The sequence below is a fragment of the Equus caballus genome, chromosome 3 (genome assembly GCF_041296265.1).
Source record: "Equus caballus isolate H_3958 breed thoroughbred chromosome 3, TB-T2T, whole genome shotgun sequence".
In the NCBI taxonomy this organism is placed as follows: Eukaryota; Metazoa; Chordata; class Mammalia; order Perissodactyla; family Equidae; genus Equus; species Equus caballus.
The window spans coordinates 118,287,172-118,303,743 of record NC_091686.1 but is presented as its reverse complement, the minus strand read 5'-3'; the positions used below and the strand labels follow the sequence as shown (position 1 = coordinate 118,303,743).

The following is a 16,572-nucleotide window of genomic DNA, read 5'->3' as shown; positions in this document are numbered from 1 at the left end:
CCTCCCAGGTGACCATCCTCCTGCACTCAGGCCTTCGCTGTCCCGCCCCTGCCAGCAGGACCCGGCCCAAAATTCTATCTGCCTTGCAGAGCCCTCTGCCCACCACCCCTGCTTCTCCCGAGCCTGCTCCTCCCACCTGTCCCGCTGCTGCCGCAGAGGACGCCTCCCAAGACGTGCCTCTGTGCCTTGCACATGCTGTTCCTTCTGCCCACAATGCCCCGCCACTTCGTGGCCTGTGGAACATTCTTCCCTCAGGGCCCGCTCGGCAGCCACGCCTTCCGGAAGCCTCCCCAGGCCCGGTCACAGCTGAGCCCCTTCTCATTCCGGCACTTTCACTCCCGGCTGTGATGACCGTCCACACACCTGCCAAGACTCCTCCTAGGGACGCCCCCCGAGCAGGGGCTACTGAAGGGACGCCGTGATGCAGACGGAAGGCCATGGAGCCAGAGCAGCCTGGGCTTCACACCCACGCCTGCCTCTGCTGTGTGACCCCAGGCAGGTTACTGCGTCTCTCTGAGCTGCACTTCCATGAAACGGAAATCAAAAACCTCCCTCTGGGGCTGTTTCGGGGAATAAAAACAAGGTATGTAAAGTGCTTGGTACGTAAGCGGTGTTCAACAAACAAGGATTATTATTACTGCTGTTGTCTTATTTCTTCTCTGTAGAGCCTGACACGGAGGGTGTATGCAACGGACGCGTTCTGCCTGAAGAGCAAAAATGGAGACTCTGGGGTGACCGGGAAGGAGGAGCATTTTGTGAACACTGAAGTGGGGGCTGTGCCTGCGCGGACAGACACGGAGAGAGATGACCGAGTGTCGACAGAATTAAACCAGTGGAGGGACCAGTATCCCAGTGGCCTCCCCAGCTGTTCTGAGTGCAGCAAGGTTGACAAGTGACAGGCTCCCTGTGGCCCTCAGCCACCCCTGCCCCCCAGCAGAGCAGCAGCGACAAACCGATGCAGCTGGGGGCACCGGCACACGGGCTGCGAGGGGATGGGCATGTGCTCACGTGCCTCCCATGGGGCCTGCACAGGCTGCATCCTGGGCCGGGGCCCTCCCGGCTGCAGGTCCCCCAGGTGTCCCCGATCCCAGGAGGAGCTCCCCTGATCCAGATGGCCCCCGGGCACCTGGCAGGGCATGGAAAGGGGCGGGGCCCAGGAAGGGGCGGGAAGCCGGCCTTGTGTGGGTCATCTCAATGCCCTCTTTGCTCTGGAGGCCACAGGGCTGCTGCCAAGTGGAGAGGAGGCTTCAAATCCTCCTCTGCCTCCAGGCTGGCCTGAGGCCTGGCCTCCACCGCAGTCCTGGGTGCCTGGGGGGATTTGGTTCGGCCCTGCTGGTTGGCTGGCAACTGAATTTCAGGTACTCCAGGCTGATGGTCAATTCCAGCAAGTTCCAGGGAACACACAGCCCTTGGGGACAAGGCACAGGCCTTTCAAAGGGACAGCCTCAGGGCTGGTTGACAAATCACAGCCCCCTTCCGGCCCATTCTCGGGACAGCATTTACTGAGCTCTACTGTGCTCCAGGCACTGTGCTCGGACTCAGGGCCAGAGGACAAAAACTGCAGACCCTGTCATCACACAGCCACATCACATTTCCTAAAGTGCATTTTGAGGCATTCCAATCCCAGGGGAGGCTCCATGGAAATAAGATTCTTTGGTCAAAGAAGTTTAGTATCGGTGCACGCTCTGTCTCTTTACACTAGAACAGTAAAGGTTCTGATAAGTCCTGCAGCAAAGACACCTGTTTCATTCTCTTTCGCTCCATCTTTCCTAAATGTATTCGCTGGACCACCTACTGACAACCTGCACGAATCCATCAGGACATGTCACTGGAACTGCGTGTGGTATGTGTCACAGAGGAGCGGATCCAAGAGAGGTGATTCCACGGGGCGCATAGAGCAGAGAGTGGAGGCAAATATCACTGGGTTACTGGCCATCCTTGTCCTTTAGGAGGCCCCTTGGTAGGCAGAATAATGGCCTCCCACATAAGGCCACGTTCTAAGCCCCAGAGCCTGGGGATGTGTGGCTTACATGGCTGAAGGGCCCCTGAGGCTGTGACTCGGTTAAGGACCCCGAGATGGGGACGTGATCCTGGATTCTCCGGGTGCGCCCCGTGTAACCACAGGGCCCTTATAAGAGGGAGGCAGGAGGTCCTGGTTGGAGAAGATGTGAGGATGGAAACAGAGGCTGCAGGCGCCTCTGGGAGCTGGAGAAGCAGGAAGCGTTCTCCCCTGGAGCCGCCAGAAAAATACAGCCCTGCGGCACCTGGGTTTCGCCCAGGGAGACCCGTTTTGGAGCTCTGCCTTCTGGGACTGTAAGATAGTTAGTCTGTGTTGTTTTAAGCCACTAGGTTTGTGGTAATTTGTTAGAACAGCCACAGGAAACTCATACAGAGGCGCTGAAATCAGACAGCTGTTGGTTTAATGCCCCCTCGCTTTCCATATGATGGAGGAAGAGCATTTGATCTCGCAGACCATAGGCTCTCACCTGTAAGGTGGGGCTGAGGTCACCTGTGTCTCCAGGTTGTCATGACAGCCACCTGGGCCCACGTATGCAGAGCACCAGCCCCGAGCCTGGATCCCCGTGGATGCAACGCTCATACTGTCCTCTTTCAGGGACCAGTAACCCGCTGGGAGACTAGCAGCCATGAGTGAAACCAGCATCATGCAAAACCTAAGGGCAAATGTGGGGCGTGTCTGCCCAGCGCTGCCCGAGGGCTGGCAGCGAGGGTGGAAGGGACGGGGTGGAAAACTCAGACTGGGCAGCCCCAAGCCTCATGTTTGAGCTCACAGCGCTAGGGGCAGGCTGGTGGGCCTGGAGCCCCTGCTACGCCGGGTCCTGGCTGTGTGATTATGGATGAGTGCCTCAGCCTCTCTGTGCCCCTGTCCTCACCTCTAGCAGCGATGACACTAATGCCTGCCTCACAGATTGCATGAGGGCCAGGTAGTGAGCATACACCTGGAGAGGTGTGGGGCCGGCAAAGTGCTGAGCAGGTGTGCATGTCGGCTGGGGAGCCTGCCAGGGTGGTGCCTGGCTGCCAGGCAAGGGCCTTCTGGGGCGCCGGCTCCCTCGAAGTGCCAGGATGGAGGACAGAGCTCCTCGGGCATCTCCTTCTGCCTATGCAGTCATGGCCGCCTGGGGCTGGGCTCAGAGGGATTCTGAGGTTGTCCTCTCCGCCGGTGGGGAAGGGTGTGGATGCTGGGTTGGGCTGAGCCCAGCGGGCAGGGTGGCGGCTCACATGCCCCATGTTAGCTGGGCCTGAGTGGACAACGCAGGCCACCAGCCTCCACGGGACGGGTCTGGGAGACCTTTCATGGCTGGAAGCAGGACAGCCCCGGGATTCGGAAGCGGCCGGTGTGCTGATCGGGGAAACGGTGGCGGGGCTGGGGGCCGTGTGACGCCACGTGCTTCCTCTTGGTCACATTGCGGGCTGAGCGGCGGCACTGTGCCAGCCCACGGCGCACACGCTCGACAGAGAATAAAGAAGAGCAGGTGCTCTTGACCGTGTCCGGATCCCAGCCCTGACGTTTCCGGATCAATGATGCAGGAACTGGAGGTTGCGCCTGTGCCTGGCCAGCTCAGAGGGAGGACTGAGGCCCGGTCGCAGGCTCCTGCAGGCCCCCCAAAGCCACAGAACGCCCACCCCACGGGGAACACGCGCGGCACAGAGGAAAGGGCACGGCCATGCAGACACGCTGGACTGGGCTCACGTCCGGTCTGCCGCCATCAGCTGTGGGACCTTGGCGGGTCTCTGCAGCCTCACGCACCTGCATTTCTCAGGTTCCAGAGGAGTCCGTGTGACGATCTGGTGCGACAGCACCTGCGGAGTTCCCCCGCCCCGTGACCGGCTATGTGATCATGTGATATGGCGGCGAAGAGCCTGGCATGGGGGCCACACTGCCCGGCTTCCAATCCCCTCTCCACCACCTCTCACCTAGTCTGACCCCAGGCCAGTTACTTCATGGTTCTCTGCCTCAGTTTCCCCATGTGTAAGATGGACATACAGCGTTGGGCTGCCAGCAGTATTAAATGTCACACACACGAGGTCCTTAGAACAGTACTGGCTCTTAATGAGCAATGAGCACAGTAAATCTGTTACCTATCACAGTAGTACCTGCTACAGCCCCCGCCCCTGTATTCTATTTTTCCTTCCTTTTATCTTTAGCCCGACAGTGGGTACAAAACGCTGCAGCCTTCTGTTGTAGGTCGAATTGTGTCCCCATAAACACGTTGCGATCCTAACCCGGGACCTGTGAGTGTGACCTTATTGGGAAGCGGGGTCTTTGCAGACGGAATTAAGACATCAGTTAAGATGAGGTCACACTGGAGGCGGGTGGGCCCTGAATGCAATATGACTGGTGTCCCTATAAGAAGAGGAGAGAGCCACAGAGACACACACACACGGGGGAGGACGGCCATGTGAAGATGGAGGCAGAGATGGGAGAGACGCCGCTGCGGGCCCAGGAGCTCCGAGGACGGCCGGCCGCACAGAAGCTGGGAGAGAAGGCGGGTCCCGCTGACACCCTGACTTTGGCCCCACGGCCTCCAGAACTGTGAAGTGTGTGAAGGCTCCCAGCTCATGGTCCTTTGTTACGGCAGCAAGTACATTTTATCACCTCCTTTAGCATTATCACCTCCTGCCAGAGCAAAGCGCAGAACAACCTGCAGACGCCTTCCTTCTCGTGGCCTGGAGAGCCCCTGTGGCTAGGTGCGAGAGGGACCTTATGTGGAGCCCGGGGTGATGGCCCCCTGTGGTCACCGGGAGCAGCGCCAGCTCCTCTCTCCTGCACAGCACAGGCCTCGGAGCTTCTGAAAATAGGAGGTTTCATCAAAGCATTCATTTTCAACCGCTATTGGGATTCATGTTTGAGTTTGTTGGGATTTTAACTTAGTTTTCGTGTCTTTTTATTACTGACAGCAGTAGGATCCAAAGTGGGGGACCTAAGAAGAGGTGTAGTTGAAAATATTGGGACTCCTGTTTGTAGTTTTATAACATTTCATTATGGACCCACCCTGGAGCCCTCACAGGGCCCCCGGGACATGGAGGGGGGCTCCAGCAGTGGAGGAGCTGACAGCTGCCCTTCATTTCTCTTTGCTTTCGGCGTAGATTGATACGTTGGTTTACTTGTGCAATTATCAGTTAGGGGATCTGGGAATGGCAGTATTTGGTTTTAATTGAATTAACCCTGAGAAATGTACAGGCAGTTTATAAAGAATCCTTCAAAGAGACCGGGGATGAAAGATATTACAAACAGTGGCAGCACAAAGACGGGAGAACACAGCTGCCCCCTCCTCCGTGCCCCAGCCCGTCGACAGCCGCAGTGGCTGCTGACAATAAGCTGCCTAGCAGAGGTTTTAAAAGGCAAGACATAAGTAATCCATCTCTTCAAGCTAAGGTGACACGTTAACAAGAGGGAGAAAGTAGCAACTTCTTGAAAGAAATTGTTCTAAGGGAAGAGACGAGTGGAAAGGTTTCCATCACTGCGTGACTTGGAAGCCAAAGTACATACCCAGGTCGCCAGTTCAAACTCTCTCATCTGCACATTTAAAAAAACCTTACAAACTGTTTAAAAAATATTCCTGTTTAAAAATATTCCAAATGAAGAGTTTCAGTGGGTTTTGCTAAACTATGGTTGTTAAAATATAAAAAGGCAACATCTGATTATTTTGTAAAAACAATGGATTGACACTGGGGAGGGTGGAAATTTACTAGTTGCATTTCCACCTCCACGAGACATTTCCTTCCTAGAGGATGGGATTCAAGACGAACGCCAGATGCCTGAGTGCAGCCAGACTGTTGCCTTCTTCCATTTGGATCTATTTCCAGCGGTGAGGTTCTTTTTGAGCTATCATCACCATTAAGGTCAACACTGAAATGACACTGGTTAGTGCTCTCTGAGGGTTACTCTCTGCTGGACACGGTTCCATGTGCTCCATCTGCCTTTACTGATTTAACTCACATATAAGCATGCTCTGAAGTGGACAGTATTCCCATTTTTCAGGAGAGAAGAGGAAAGAAACTTTCCATGGTCAGGAGAACTAGGATCCCTAAGTGCAGAGCCTGAGACAAGGATTGAGTGCAGGAGGTTGACATGAATAATGGTTGCAGAAAGTGGGTGTGAGGGGTGGGGAGAGTGAGGCAGGGGAAGAGGAGGCCATACAAGGCATGTCACTGAGGAGCCTTCTAGGAACAAAGGGGGTCAGTTCTGCTGGACTTCTGAGCAGCACACGGAACATCTCCCAGAATTGCCCCCCAGGGGAGCATGGGCAATTATCTGCCAGCTCCTGCCCCAGGGACATTAACTCCTGCACCTCAGGCCTGGCCACCCAGGTAATTTGTGCTCTTCTTAAGGGCAAGTGTTACAACAGTTTGGGAAAAGCTTGTGTGGTCAACTCAACTCTGGCGTGAATTCACTTGAAGATACTTTCTTCTCGCCTTAGTAAAAGCCAGACCCCTTGTAACTAGGTAATGTACTTTAGCTACTAGCACAAAAGAGAAAACAGAGTCAGCCAATAAGGGCCATTATTGGGGCCCACTTCTGTCCACCTGGATGTGACCTTGCCTTCTGGATGTTTCCAGCCATCTCTGGACTGTGGAGCAGCCCCTTAATCCAGCTCAGGCCACTGAGGCAGTTGCCCAGAGCATCCGTGGGTGAGGGGCATTGACATTCCCTAAGGCACTAAGGCATCATTAGAAATGTGCTGAGATGCAGGGAGTTGATTTCAGCAGAATGCAGTTGACAATCCTCACAGGGTGGGAGTGAGAGTGCCAGGGGGTGTTCGGGAGTGGGAAACGAAGCCATTCCCATTAACTTCAGCGCTTTCACTTAGCTCATTATCAGAGCTCACTCAGCTTCACCTCTAAATAAGCATCAAGTGGCTGTTTAAATAGCAACACTTGGAAGGAATCATGAGTCAGCCTCCAGACACCGCGAACACCTCAGTCTGGCTGGTCCCAGCCAAGAGGTCCTCCAGCTGCTTTCCTTACAGACGGTGGCCGAGCCTGCCGGTGGCCAGATGCTCTTACTCATTCTCCCCGCCTCCTTAGGAGCAGGCCCTGACTTTCCGTGGCAAAGTGCTCTAACCTACTACGTTTCTCAGCCTCCTCGGCAATTAGGGGAGGCCACGTGGTCATGCTCTGACCAAAGAGACACGGCGTAAGTGCATGAACCTTCAAGGAGACTTTTTAAAGTGGAAGGGCAAGTAATCCCTTCTCACCCTCCTCCTTCTGGCTGGAATACAGATATGATGGCAGCCCCTTTGGACCATGAGGCAACCTTCCGAAGATGGCAGACGGAGAGATGAAGGGCACGGGGTCCCTGACAACCTGAAGACTCGTAACAGCCTTAGACCGTTTGACAACATTTTCTTATGTGATAACAGAAATAAACTTATATCTTGTTTAAGACGCCATCATTTGGCTTTTCTATCATAAGGTGGCTGACCTTAATCCTGATATGCACACCCTTCTCTACAAAAACAGACAGACCTCTCCTGATCGTGATGGCAGCCAATAATGGGAAGTCTCCTTTTTCTATTTAGGCCAGGATTCTAGCTAGTAACTGGCTTCTGAATGCTACAGGAACATACTCCCTCCCATCCACAAAACAACAACAACCAAAAGCATTGCTTTTTGCTTGTCTGGGGACTATGGCCGGGGCCCTCTGCCTAGTCTATCTGCCTGATTGGGGTTCCGGCAGCAAAGACCAATACAGATGACAGAGGAGGGGAGACAGGGCACGCCCAGGGAAGGAGCATCAAGAGGTATCGGTCCTTCATGCTGATGTGCATCTACAGCTGTTTTATCTTGCCTGTACCTTTTTCTTGAAGCTATTATCCTAGACTCCCTATAATTCTAGTAGAGACGTCAATCAAACCGTACAGCCGTCCATCCTCCAATTACTCAGAATAAATGCAGACTAGCCAATCAGGGAATTTTAACTCCCAGGACAGTGATGGGTTCAAGGATAGCCACGTGACCCAAGAAGGGCCAATTAGAAGTCTTTCCTTCAGGGACTAAGACGTAGGCTGTGTGAAAGGGAATCTCTTTCTAAAAACAGCGTTTAAAGTTGGAGCTGCTCAGGACTATCTTGGTGCCAAGGGGAGAGAGCCTGTCTAAGAATGAAACCAGTGAAATCGAAGAATGTCTAGGATGTGTCGAGAGAACGACAGTACCTTAATGACTTGGTTTTAGCTCCTGGATCCCACCATGCCTGAAGGAAGGCCAGTCCTTTCACTCCCTATTATTAGGAAGAACACTTATTACTCACTCCTAATAGTGCTTTCCTCCTGGAGCAGCATTACATTAGCATTCACTCCCTCTGTGCCCACCCTGCACTCACTCCTCCCCAGGAGATGAGAAGGGACTTAGCTGGTTGGTAAGCTGGGGAGAGTAATGGCCCACACAACCTAGTTCCTCCCTTTCATTTTGGGATCTGTCTGGCTGGAGGGGCACACAGTCTCTGTTCCTCGTGTTCTAAGTTTCTCAGGGGCAGGCCCTGTCCGGGAGCCCATGAGTAGATCGCGAGTTCAGGGCGGGAGGACCATCTTACAAGGCTCTCCTCACCATCAGACCTAAAGCCACTTCTCCAAGAAGGCTTTCTCCACACTGGAAGTAACATTTTTATCCCATCTCCTCCACTTCTGCATCCGTCTCTCAGCTGGTGTCCAACTTGGGCTAGAAAGAGGAGTGTTCATTATTCGAGCCCTCAAACCCAGGGAAAGTGAGTTAAAAGTTTCCCTTTTGCTTATGCGGCTGAGTTTCTGTTTCTTACACTCAAAGGTGTCTTGATCGATACAACTTCCCAGACTCCAATGTCTGATGCAACATCCTATCACATTCCCTGTGCTAATATTTTATTTCTGCTCATTAAACAAATCCCCTTTCTCACAGTGGAGGTTTGGGCTCTTCCCCCCATTTTTAGGTGCTGAGCTTCTGCTCACCTGACAAGAGTGGCTCAAATGAATCAGATCCAGCTGGGACTTAATCCCTGGCCACTCTGAACTGGGGTGGGGAGGGGTGGGAAAGCCGGAAAGGGGCCTGTGGTATGGACTGGCTGCACTGATGGCCCCACTCTCCGCCTCCCTACATCTATGTCCTTTGCTCTGTAACTGCCTCGCCCCACCCACTCTGACTCTGGGCTTGACCATGTGACTGACTTTGGCCAATAGGATGTTAGCAGATCTGAAGCTTGAAAAACTGCTTGTGTTTTCCACGTCTGCTCTGGGGCCTCTGTGATCACCATGAGAATATGCCTGGGCTAGCCTGCTGGAGGATGAAGCATGTGGAACAGAGATGGGCCATCCTGCCTTAACCAGCTGACCAGACACGTGAGAGAGCTTCTGCCGAGACCAGAAGAATTGGAGGCCAAGTCCAACCGAGATGACCAGATTTTTACAGCTGGCCTGTAGACCTGGGAACAATTAGTGCTTCTGTGTCAGGGCAAGGAATTTCGAGGTGGTTGGTTATGAGGCATTATTATAGCGATAACTAACTGCAATGGGGCCCCTTCCCCTCAAATTGCAAATAGCCCAGGCAAGGTGTGTCTCCCACAGTGCCCGACAAGGTGCTGGTAACAGAGTGTGGTTCATTTAAGCTCACAGGTTCTAGAACAAGACTGTCAGAGTTCAAATCCCAGGGCTGCCTTTGTCCAGCTTTGTGTCTTTGGTCAAGTTATCCTGTCCTCAGTCTGTCTTCAGATGGGAGTAATAACGTGACCACTGTCCATGGCGGCTGTGAGGATTTAGGGATCTAATACACGTGAGGTGCTTAGATGGGAGAGTTCTCAAAACAGATGAGCTATTAACGAGTGTGTCCAGCTCCCTGAACCAGACCCGCACCCTCGCCTCCTGGAGGGCTGGAACGCTGTTTCGTGCTCCTCTCTTCCCCCATTGCCTGGCAGAAGGCCCAGCACAGTAAATACCCACTGTTTGCTGAATGTCTGCAGCGAAATTAGCACTTTATGAGTACAGATGCAAATTTCAACATTCTCTTTCAACCTAGCCAACGTCTTTGTTCTTTTTACAAAGCGTACTTGTAATATTTATCATTTTTTCACAACCGGCCTTCTGCCTCACTCCCCACTGTGCTAGGAAATCAATCTTTTAAGCCTGCTTCACTGTCCTGCATTTACATGCACTGCCCATTCCAACTGAGCTTAGCTGAAGCGCTTCCCAAAAGCTCTTCCCGAGTGGAGGGGCACCCGGGAGAGGGAGCAGGAGGAATCGCCTTCTTCCAACAATCCGCAGCCCAGCCTCTTTCCAGAACCAGACCCTCTGGCTCTTTCTGAGCCTTCTTTTCGCTCCAGAGCCTCCACCATCTGGCAAGCAGCCTCATTCCCTGAAGACTGATTCCTGGGCTCTGGACGGCTTGCCTCCCCACGGGCTGTGTGGGAAATCCCCCAGGACATTACCCACTGGCCTCCCTCTGTGCATGAGGGTGGTGGGAGGGAAACCGCTCTTGCATCCCAATCCTTCTGTCACTTACTGGCTGTGAGCTGGGGGAGCGGTCACTAACCAGGATACCCCGCCCCCCCCCCCCACCCGTGGTCTTCTGCGGCAGTATGGGCTCAAGTCCTTCCCCCACCCCCACCTCATGCAAATTTTGTGCATACGGGTGCTCTATTGAAGAAAGCTCTATCGAAGAAAGATCTGAGGTTTCCATCACATTTTTAAAGGCCTCTAGAAAGCAAAAACCACATAACCACAGCCTTGGGCAAGTCACTTCACCCCTGTAAGCCTCAGTTTCTTCATCCAAAAAAATGAAACAATGAAAATGCTCTCTGGTTTCACTTTATAGAAATGTTGTAAACAAGAAAATGGATCCAAACCATAAACTGCTAGACAAATAGAGGCAACGATTAATATTTCATTATGTTATTTTTTAACTCAGAAAGTACTTAGCTTGTGTGGATTTTAAGAGATGTTGCACAAATTATATTAAAGACTATATATTATTCTCAATTTTTTTTCGTGGATGTGGACATTAGTAAAACTTAGATTACCGGAAAGGACACGGATAGAAAAGAGACAGAGTCCTCAGTAATAGTAACAGCAGACAATACTATGAACCTTACACGCATCATCTAATTTAATCCTTACAACGTGCCCATGGGTGGGGGTTTACATCATTTCCTTTTTACAGATGAGGATTCCAAAGCTCAGAAAGGTTAAAAGAATGGCTCCAGGTCAGACGGCAGAGGGGGATGTCAAGGGCGGTTCTGGTTACTCTAAACCCCTCACGCTTAACCACGGTGCTGCCGACTGTGTCTCTTTTATGAAAAGAATGGGAATGCTGTTGTTCATTCTACATTGTCTCCCTCTAGACAAAGTGATTTTGCCTCTCCTGGGTTCTGCAGAAATGCTTCTGATTCTGAATACAGGGCCTTGCGTCTGACCCAGCGCTTCAGCATTTGGGGAATTTAAGGAAATGTACCTAAGGTGACTCCCAAGCCCCACCATGGGCCTCATGTCTCTCCTGTAAAACGGGTCTACTTCTGTCTCCCTCGGGGGCCGCTGGGGACGTTCTGGTGGGCCACAGAGCAGAGGCACCGGTCCAGTGCCGGTGTGATATTTGTGCTCATTCTCTGCTTGTATATTTCCTTTCCTTTCCTTTCGTGGGAATGTTAAGACAGGAGAACTGGTCAGTGAAGAGAGACAGAGTGGAGAGAGGCCTGCGACAGACTTGAACCACTAAGAGATCTGCGTTCACATCCTCTCTGCAGCGGGGACCAGTGGAAAGGCAGCAGTGGAAAGACACCACACAGCACTGAGTACACCTGGCTCTTATCCTGCTCTGTCCTGGCTTTTCCAGGCTACCTGTGTGACCCATGTCCCCTCCCTGGGCCACCTGTAGCAGGCTGTTGGGAAGATGAAATGGTATAGGGCGTCTTAGGGCACCCAGCACAGCGCCTGCAGAGAGGGACGGCCGCAGGTCTCCCCACGCCGGGCGGCAGTGACCCCAGGAAGAGGCTGGAACTGGTGGGAAAGACAGAGGCCCCTACCTTGCTCGGCTGCCACCTGGTCATGCTTCTCAAGGAGCAGGTAGCGCGGGCTCTCGGGGAGAAAGGGCAAGCTCACCAGCTGGACCACGGCGGGGACAGCAATCACTCCAAACAGGTACGGCCAGGTGCTCTCCTGAAGGGAGAAGAGGAGGCCAGTGAGTAGACATGGCCTTTGGTCATTATGCTGGGGCTGGGCCACAGGGCCAAGCAGCTTTGGCTCTTTGCAGAAGGGCCCTCTGCTCTGTGGTCCACACGGACCAGCCCAGTGTGTCTGGCATTCTCCACGCAAGAGGTTGGTGAATCCACCTGGGAGGCAGTGACCTGAGAAGGAGGAGTTCGGGGGGCCAAGGAGTGGCAGACCCCATCACCCCTGGGGCGTTACTGCGAGCCTGAGGGGCTCCACTCTTTCCTGTTTGTGTGGCCTCGGAAACCATCCTCATGGCCCCTCAGAGTCACCTCTTCACCTGTGGGATGGTGACAATCTCAGCCGCCGCTCAAGCTGTTGTGAGAGTGGATCAGATAGTGCTCTGACTATGGGGCCTGGCACACAGTAGGTACACAGAGGAAATTACGGCTCAGGTTGGTGCCACCACCTAGATGCGTCTGAGGCTGCGACACCCGACCCGTCCTGCTCCTGTGAGCGTACAGACAAGAAGGGCGGTGGCTGGAGATGTCCCAGTTCCCTACAGAAATGGGGGGGTGGGAGCCGGTAGTATAGCCCACCCTTGAGGTAGGAGAGCTTTTCATTTTCCAGGCGGCTGTGAAAGGCAAGCAGGGCCCCACAATGTGCTTATTCAAGAGGCATCTGAGTGGCTTCCCACAGCACCATTCAGCTCTAATGCAGCTTAAATGCAGCACGGAGCCCTGACACTGTGTCCATCAAGGCGGCATTCTTCCCCACCTGCTTTTTTTTAACCCAGGTTTACAAATAAACTCTCGCTGTGCCTCTCAAGAAAAAAGATTATCAACGCGAGGCAGTTCTGATGGGGAAAAGGATGAAAAGCAAAATGCTTAGTGCCAAGGTCTTGACATGTTTTATTTCCTAAGAAAATAAAAGGAGACAGCCAAGGAGAAAATAAGACACATTCAGACCTGAAAAGACTTCACACAATGGGCGATGGTCCAGTGGGCTTCAGGTGGGGATCCCACAGGAATGTGTCTAAAGAACCCTTGAGGGCCACACTGGCAGCGCTCTCAGGGTCAGTCTCTGTGTCTCTCCTACAGCTGTTCTCTTGGAGGCGGACTCCCCACCGTGGCGCTCTCCCAAGGCTCCCTCCCTCCTGGGCTCCTTGATGACAGAGGCCCAGGTACGTTCTCAGGTCACATGAGGGTAGAGGAGGCAGGGACCCCTGAAGCAGAGCAGGGGAGTGGCTTGTCAAAGCATAAGAGCCCTCTGGTTTGTCCACGTCCTGATTTTCAATTCTACTCCCCTTTCTGTATATAATAGCAATTTATATGCACAGAACTCTTCTGATTTCACCAGCCAGCACAGTTCTGTAACCACAGGCCCCCAGGACCAGTTCAACTGACCCCATCTTATCAACAGAGTAATTAAGGTCGTCTTTCAGGAACTGAGAGCTCCGCCTTGTCCAGTTCAGGCCATTTGAGACCACCAACTGGGCCAGCACAAATACCCAGTAAGTGACCTTTTTGACATCAAAGGGCTGAAAACTCCACCCTCAGGTCATACTAAAGCCATCATTTTGTGAACATGTGTCCTATGAAGAGCCACAAGGCTTGACTATGTTCGCACAGGCCATCGATGACCTCACTTCTCCTCACTGCCAATCACCCATCGTCACACTTCAGACCGCCCTGCCCTTCATCCCATAAATTTTGCCCCAAGCCCTGGATCGCAGAGATAGATCTGAGAGCTGATGCCTCCTGTCTCCCTGTAGATCAATCTAGCAATAAAGCTGTTTTCTTTTCCTAAAAGCTGATGCTATAATAATGGTTTTCTTAATGTGCATAGGGTAGGAGAACCTCAATTTCGTGTGGTAACAGTCCCTCCACTGCCCTGTGAGGCCAATGCCAGCTTTTCACGTTGGAGGAGACCTCTATGTCAGAGACCAGGAGAGGAGACGGAAGGTGGATCAGTGGTTGCCCGAGGCCAGAGGGAGTGGGGAGTGACTGCTAATGGGTGTGGGTTTCTTTTCCTAGGTGATGAAAATATTCTGGAATTAGAAAGAGGGGATGTTTGCACAACTTTTTGAATATACTAAAAACCACTTTAAAAGGACGAATTTCATGGTACGTGAATTATATCTCAATTTTTAAAAAAGATCATGGAATCAAAAAAATCACATACATATACATGGAATTTTCACTACAACTTTTTTGGTGTGTGTATGTTGTTGTTTATTTTGTTTTCACTTAGAGCTTGGCTTGTCAAAATTCACAATAGAGGAGTCGTTTTAAATGGAGTCGGAGCTGCCTTTCCAGAGAAACTGCCCGGCCGTCTTGAACCCGGCTGGGCTGAACCTCTGGACTGGGCCAGAACGGCAATTGTTTATAAGCAATTGTGTGAGAAGTCAGCAGGAGAATGGACATCCTGATCACAAAGACTGAGGATGATGGGCTTTCCGAAGACAGAATCAACTGTCAATCAACGTTCAGCCAAGACTAGCTCTCTGCCTCTAACACTAATTAGCATTCTCTCTGATACAACCTCCCTTCTTTGCCTTTAAAAGACCCTGACTTTTACTCCCTAGCGGGACGCTATTTGGATTTCTGAATCTGTGCTCCCCGAATTACAATTCTTTGATTCCAAATCAACACCTTGCCTCTTAATCTGGTTTCTGTTTTTGCAGGTTGACAGGCTGCTGCCTCGGTAAGAATAAAAACAGAAAGCTGAGAAAAAAGACAAGGGAATCAACACAATTAAGCTCCTGCTATGTGCCAGGCACGGTGTGAGCTCATTGCATCATTGTCTCGTTCAACCTCCCAGCAGCCGGGAGAGGCTGGTGCTATTTTTGCACATTAGATACGTGGAGACGGACATGCTTGTGCTAAGGCCTCCCAGCCAGGAGCCGCACAGGCAGGAATGAAGCCCAAGCTTTTCCCACAGCATCACAACAAAGGGGCATGTCCCAGGGGTGGCATCCTAGGAGCTGCCACTGGGTGGAAGGAGGAGATGAGCTGGAAGGGCACTCCTGGAATAGGAACAGCACACACAGATGTGCAGAGGCATGATCCACCCACGCTCATTGAGGAGCAACAACTGTAGCAGGATTGTGGGACCAGGGGATGCTGGAGACGGCGGAGCTGAGGCTGGAGTCTCAGATGGAGGCTGGGTCGTGGGTGCTTCACTGTTATTCTGTGGCACAGGGACCTGGCTCTGAGGACAACCAGGGGCCTTAGAAGCATCCACACACTTAACTGAGATGGACACCCTCTATTTCCTTGAATCTACAGGTCAGCATTTCTGGAATCGTGCAGTCAGCGAGTATACTGGATGGATTCCTATTATTACTGAGAAGCCGAGCCTGTGGTACAGCCTGTGACCCGTGGCATCTTAAATACAAGGACATGTGCAATCTTCCCTAAGGGTGATCACTTGGGTGGCTGTGGTCTGGTCTCCACCTCTGGAGAAAACAGATGCTACTGACCCATGGGTCGGTGACCCCTGGTTTGAGATGTTGACAGTGTCTGGGCTGGAGGAGGAGAATGGCAGGAATGTCCTGAGAAGAGTTTGGGCCTCAGTTTTCTCATCTGTAAAATGGGGGTGATGCCTAATCACTGGCTGTCGGGAGGGTTCAATGAGTCACGAGATGCACGAAATGCTCAGCATTGGCCCCCACCCACTGTGCGCCTTTAACAGGAGAGAGTGCTGTTTACTATCAAGCACGGCGTGAGGCACGTTACACAGACTGCCTCCTCAAATCCTCACCACAGCCCTCTGAGGTAGAGCCCGTTATTATGCCCATTTTACAGAAATATTCACTGTAGCACAGAGAGGTTAAATAGCTCATTGAGGCCACAATTCCATCAGAGGCAAAGGACTGAACACCGGTCTTGGATCCCAGAACCCGAGTTCTGATCCATCACAGGTGCCTCAGTGACCAGGGAGGGGCCATGAGGCCGCAGACCCCGGGGCATCCAACCGTCTTCCATCTGCTTCGGGCCAAAGAGTCCTCTGTGGCCCCTGACGGTGTCCCGGGGCAGTTGGTCCCAGCCTGGAGCTGAGGACTCAGCATTTTGCCTTACGCTTGTGACTTCTCGCCGTCTGAGGGCACATGGTAGCTATTCAATAAACATCTGATGGAGAAACGAACATGCATGGGAGGGGGCTTTCTTACACACAGACCCCTGCCCTCTGCAGGGGACAGCCCCTAACCTTCATTTTCAGGAGCTGTTCAAACAAGAAGGCATGTTTTAAAAAACACATATTATTCCCCTAACACAGGACCACGAGGGGCCACCAGAAGTTAATCCCAGAGGAGTCTTTGTGCCGCCAGCGAGAGCTGATGTGTTCAGTGAAGCACGAGGTGAGAGTTCTGGCAGACGCTTATTTTAGTCGGGAGGAGGGACCAATGGATAGTCTTGTCTGCCGAGATGATCTTTAACTCCCT

At 52.5% G+C, this 16,572-nt stretch overlaps 1 protein-coding gene across 14 annotated transcripts in view; it reads right to left on the bottom strand.

Annotated features, from left to right (window-relative positions):
* The window catches only part of SLC2A9 (solute carrier family 2 member 9), a 225,401-nt gene that overhangs the window by 91,674 nt on the left and 117,155 nt on the right, over positions 1-16,572 (bottom strand). For all 14 annotated transcript variants that reach the window (XR_011437222.1, XR_011437223.1, XR_011437224.1 and 11 more), the window contains one exon: positions 12,002-12,134. Coding sequence is in view for 10 of the 14 variants with exons in the window: in XM_023638351.2 (XP_023494119.1) it covers positions 12,002-12,134 (133 nt within the window). In the remaining 4 variants the exon portion in view is untranslated. The remainder of the gene's footprint in view (positions 1-12,001; positions 12,135-16,572) is intronic.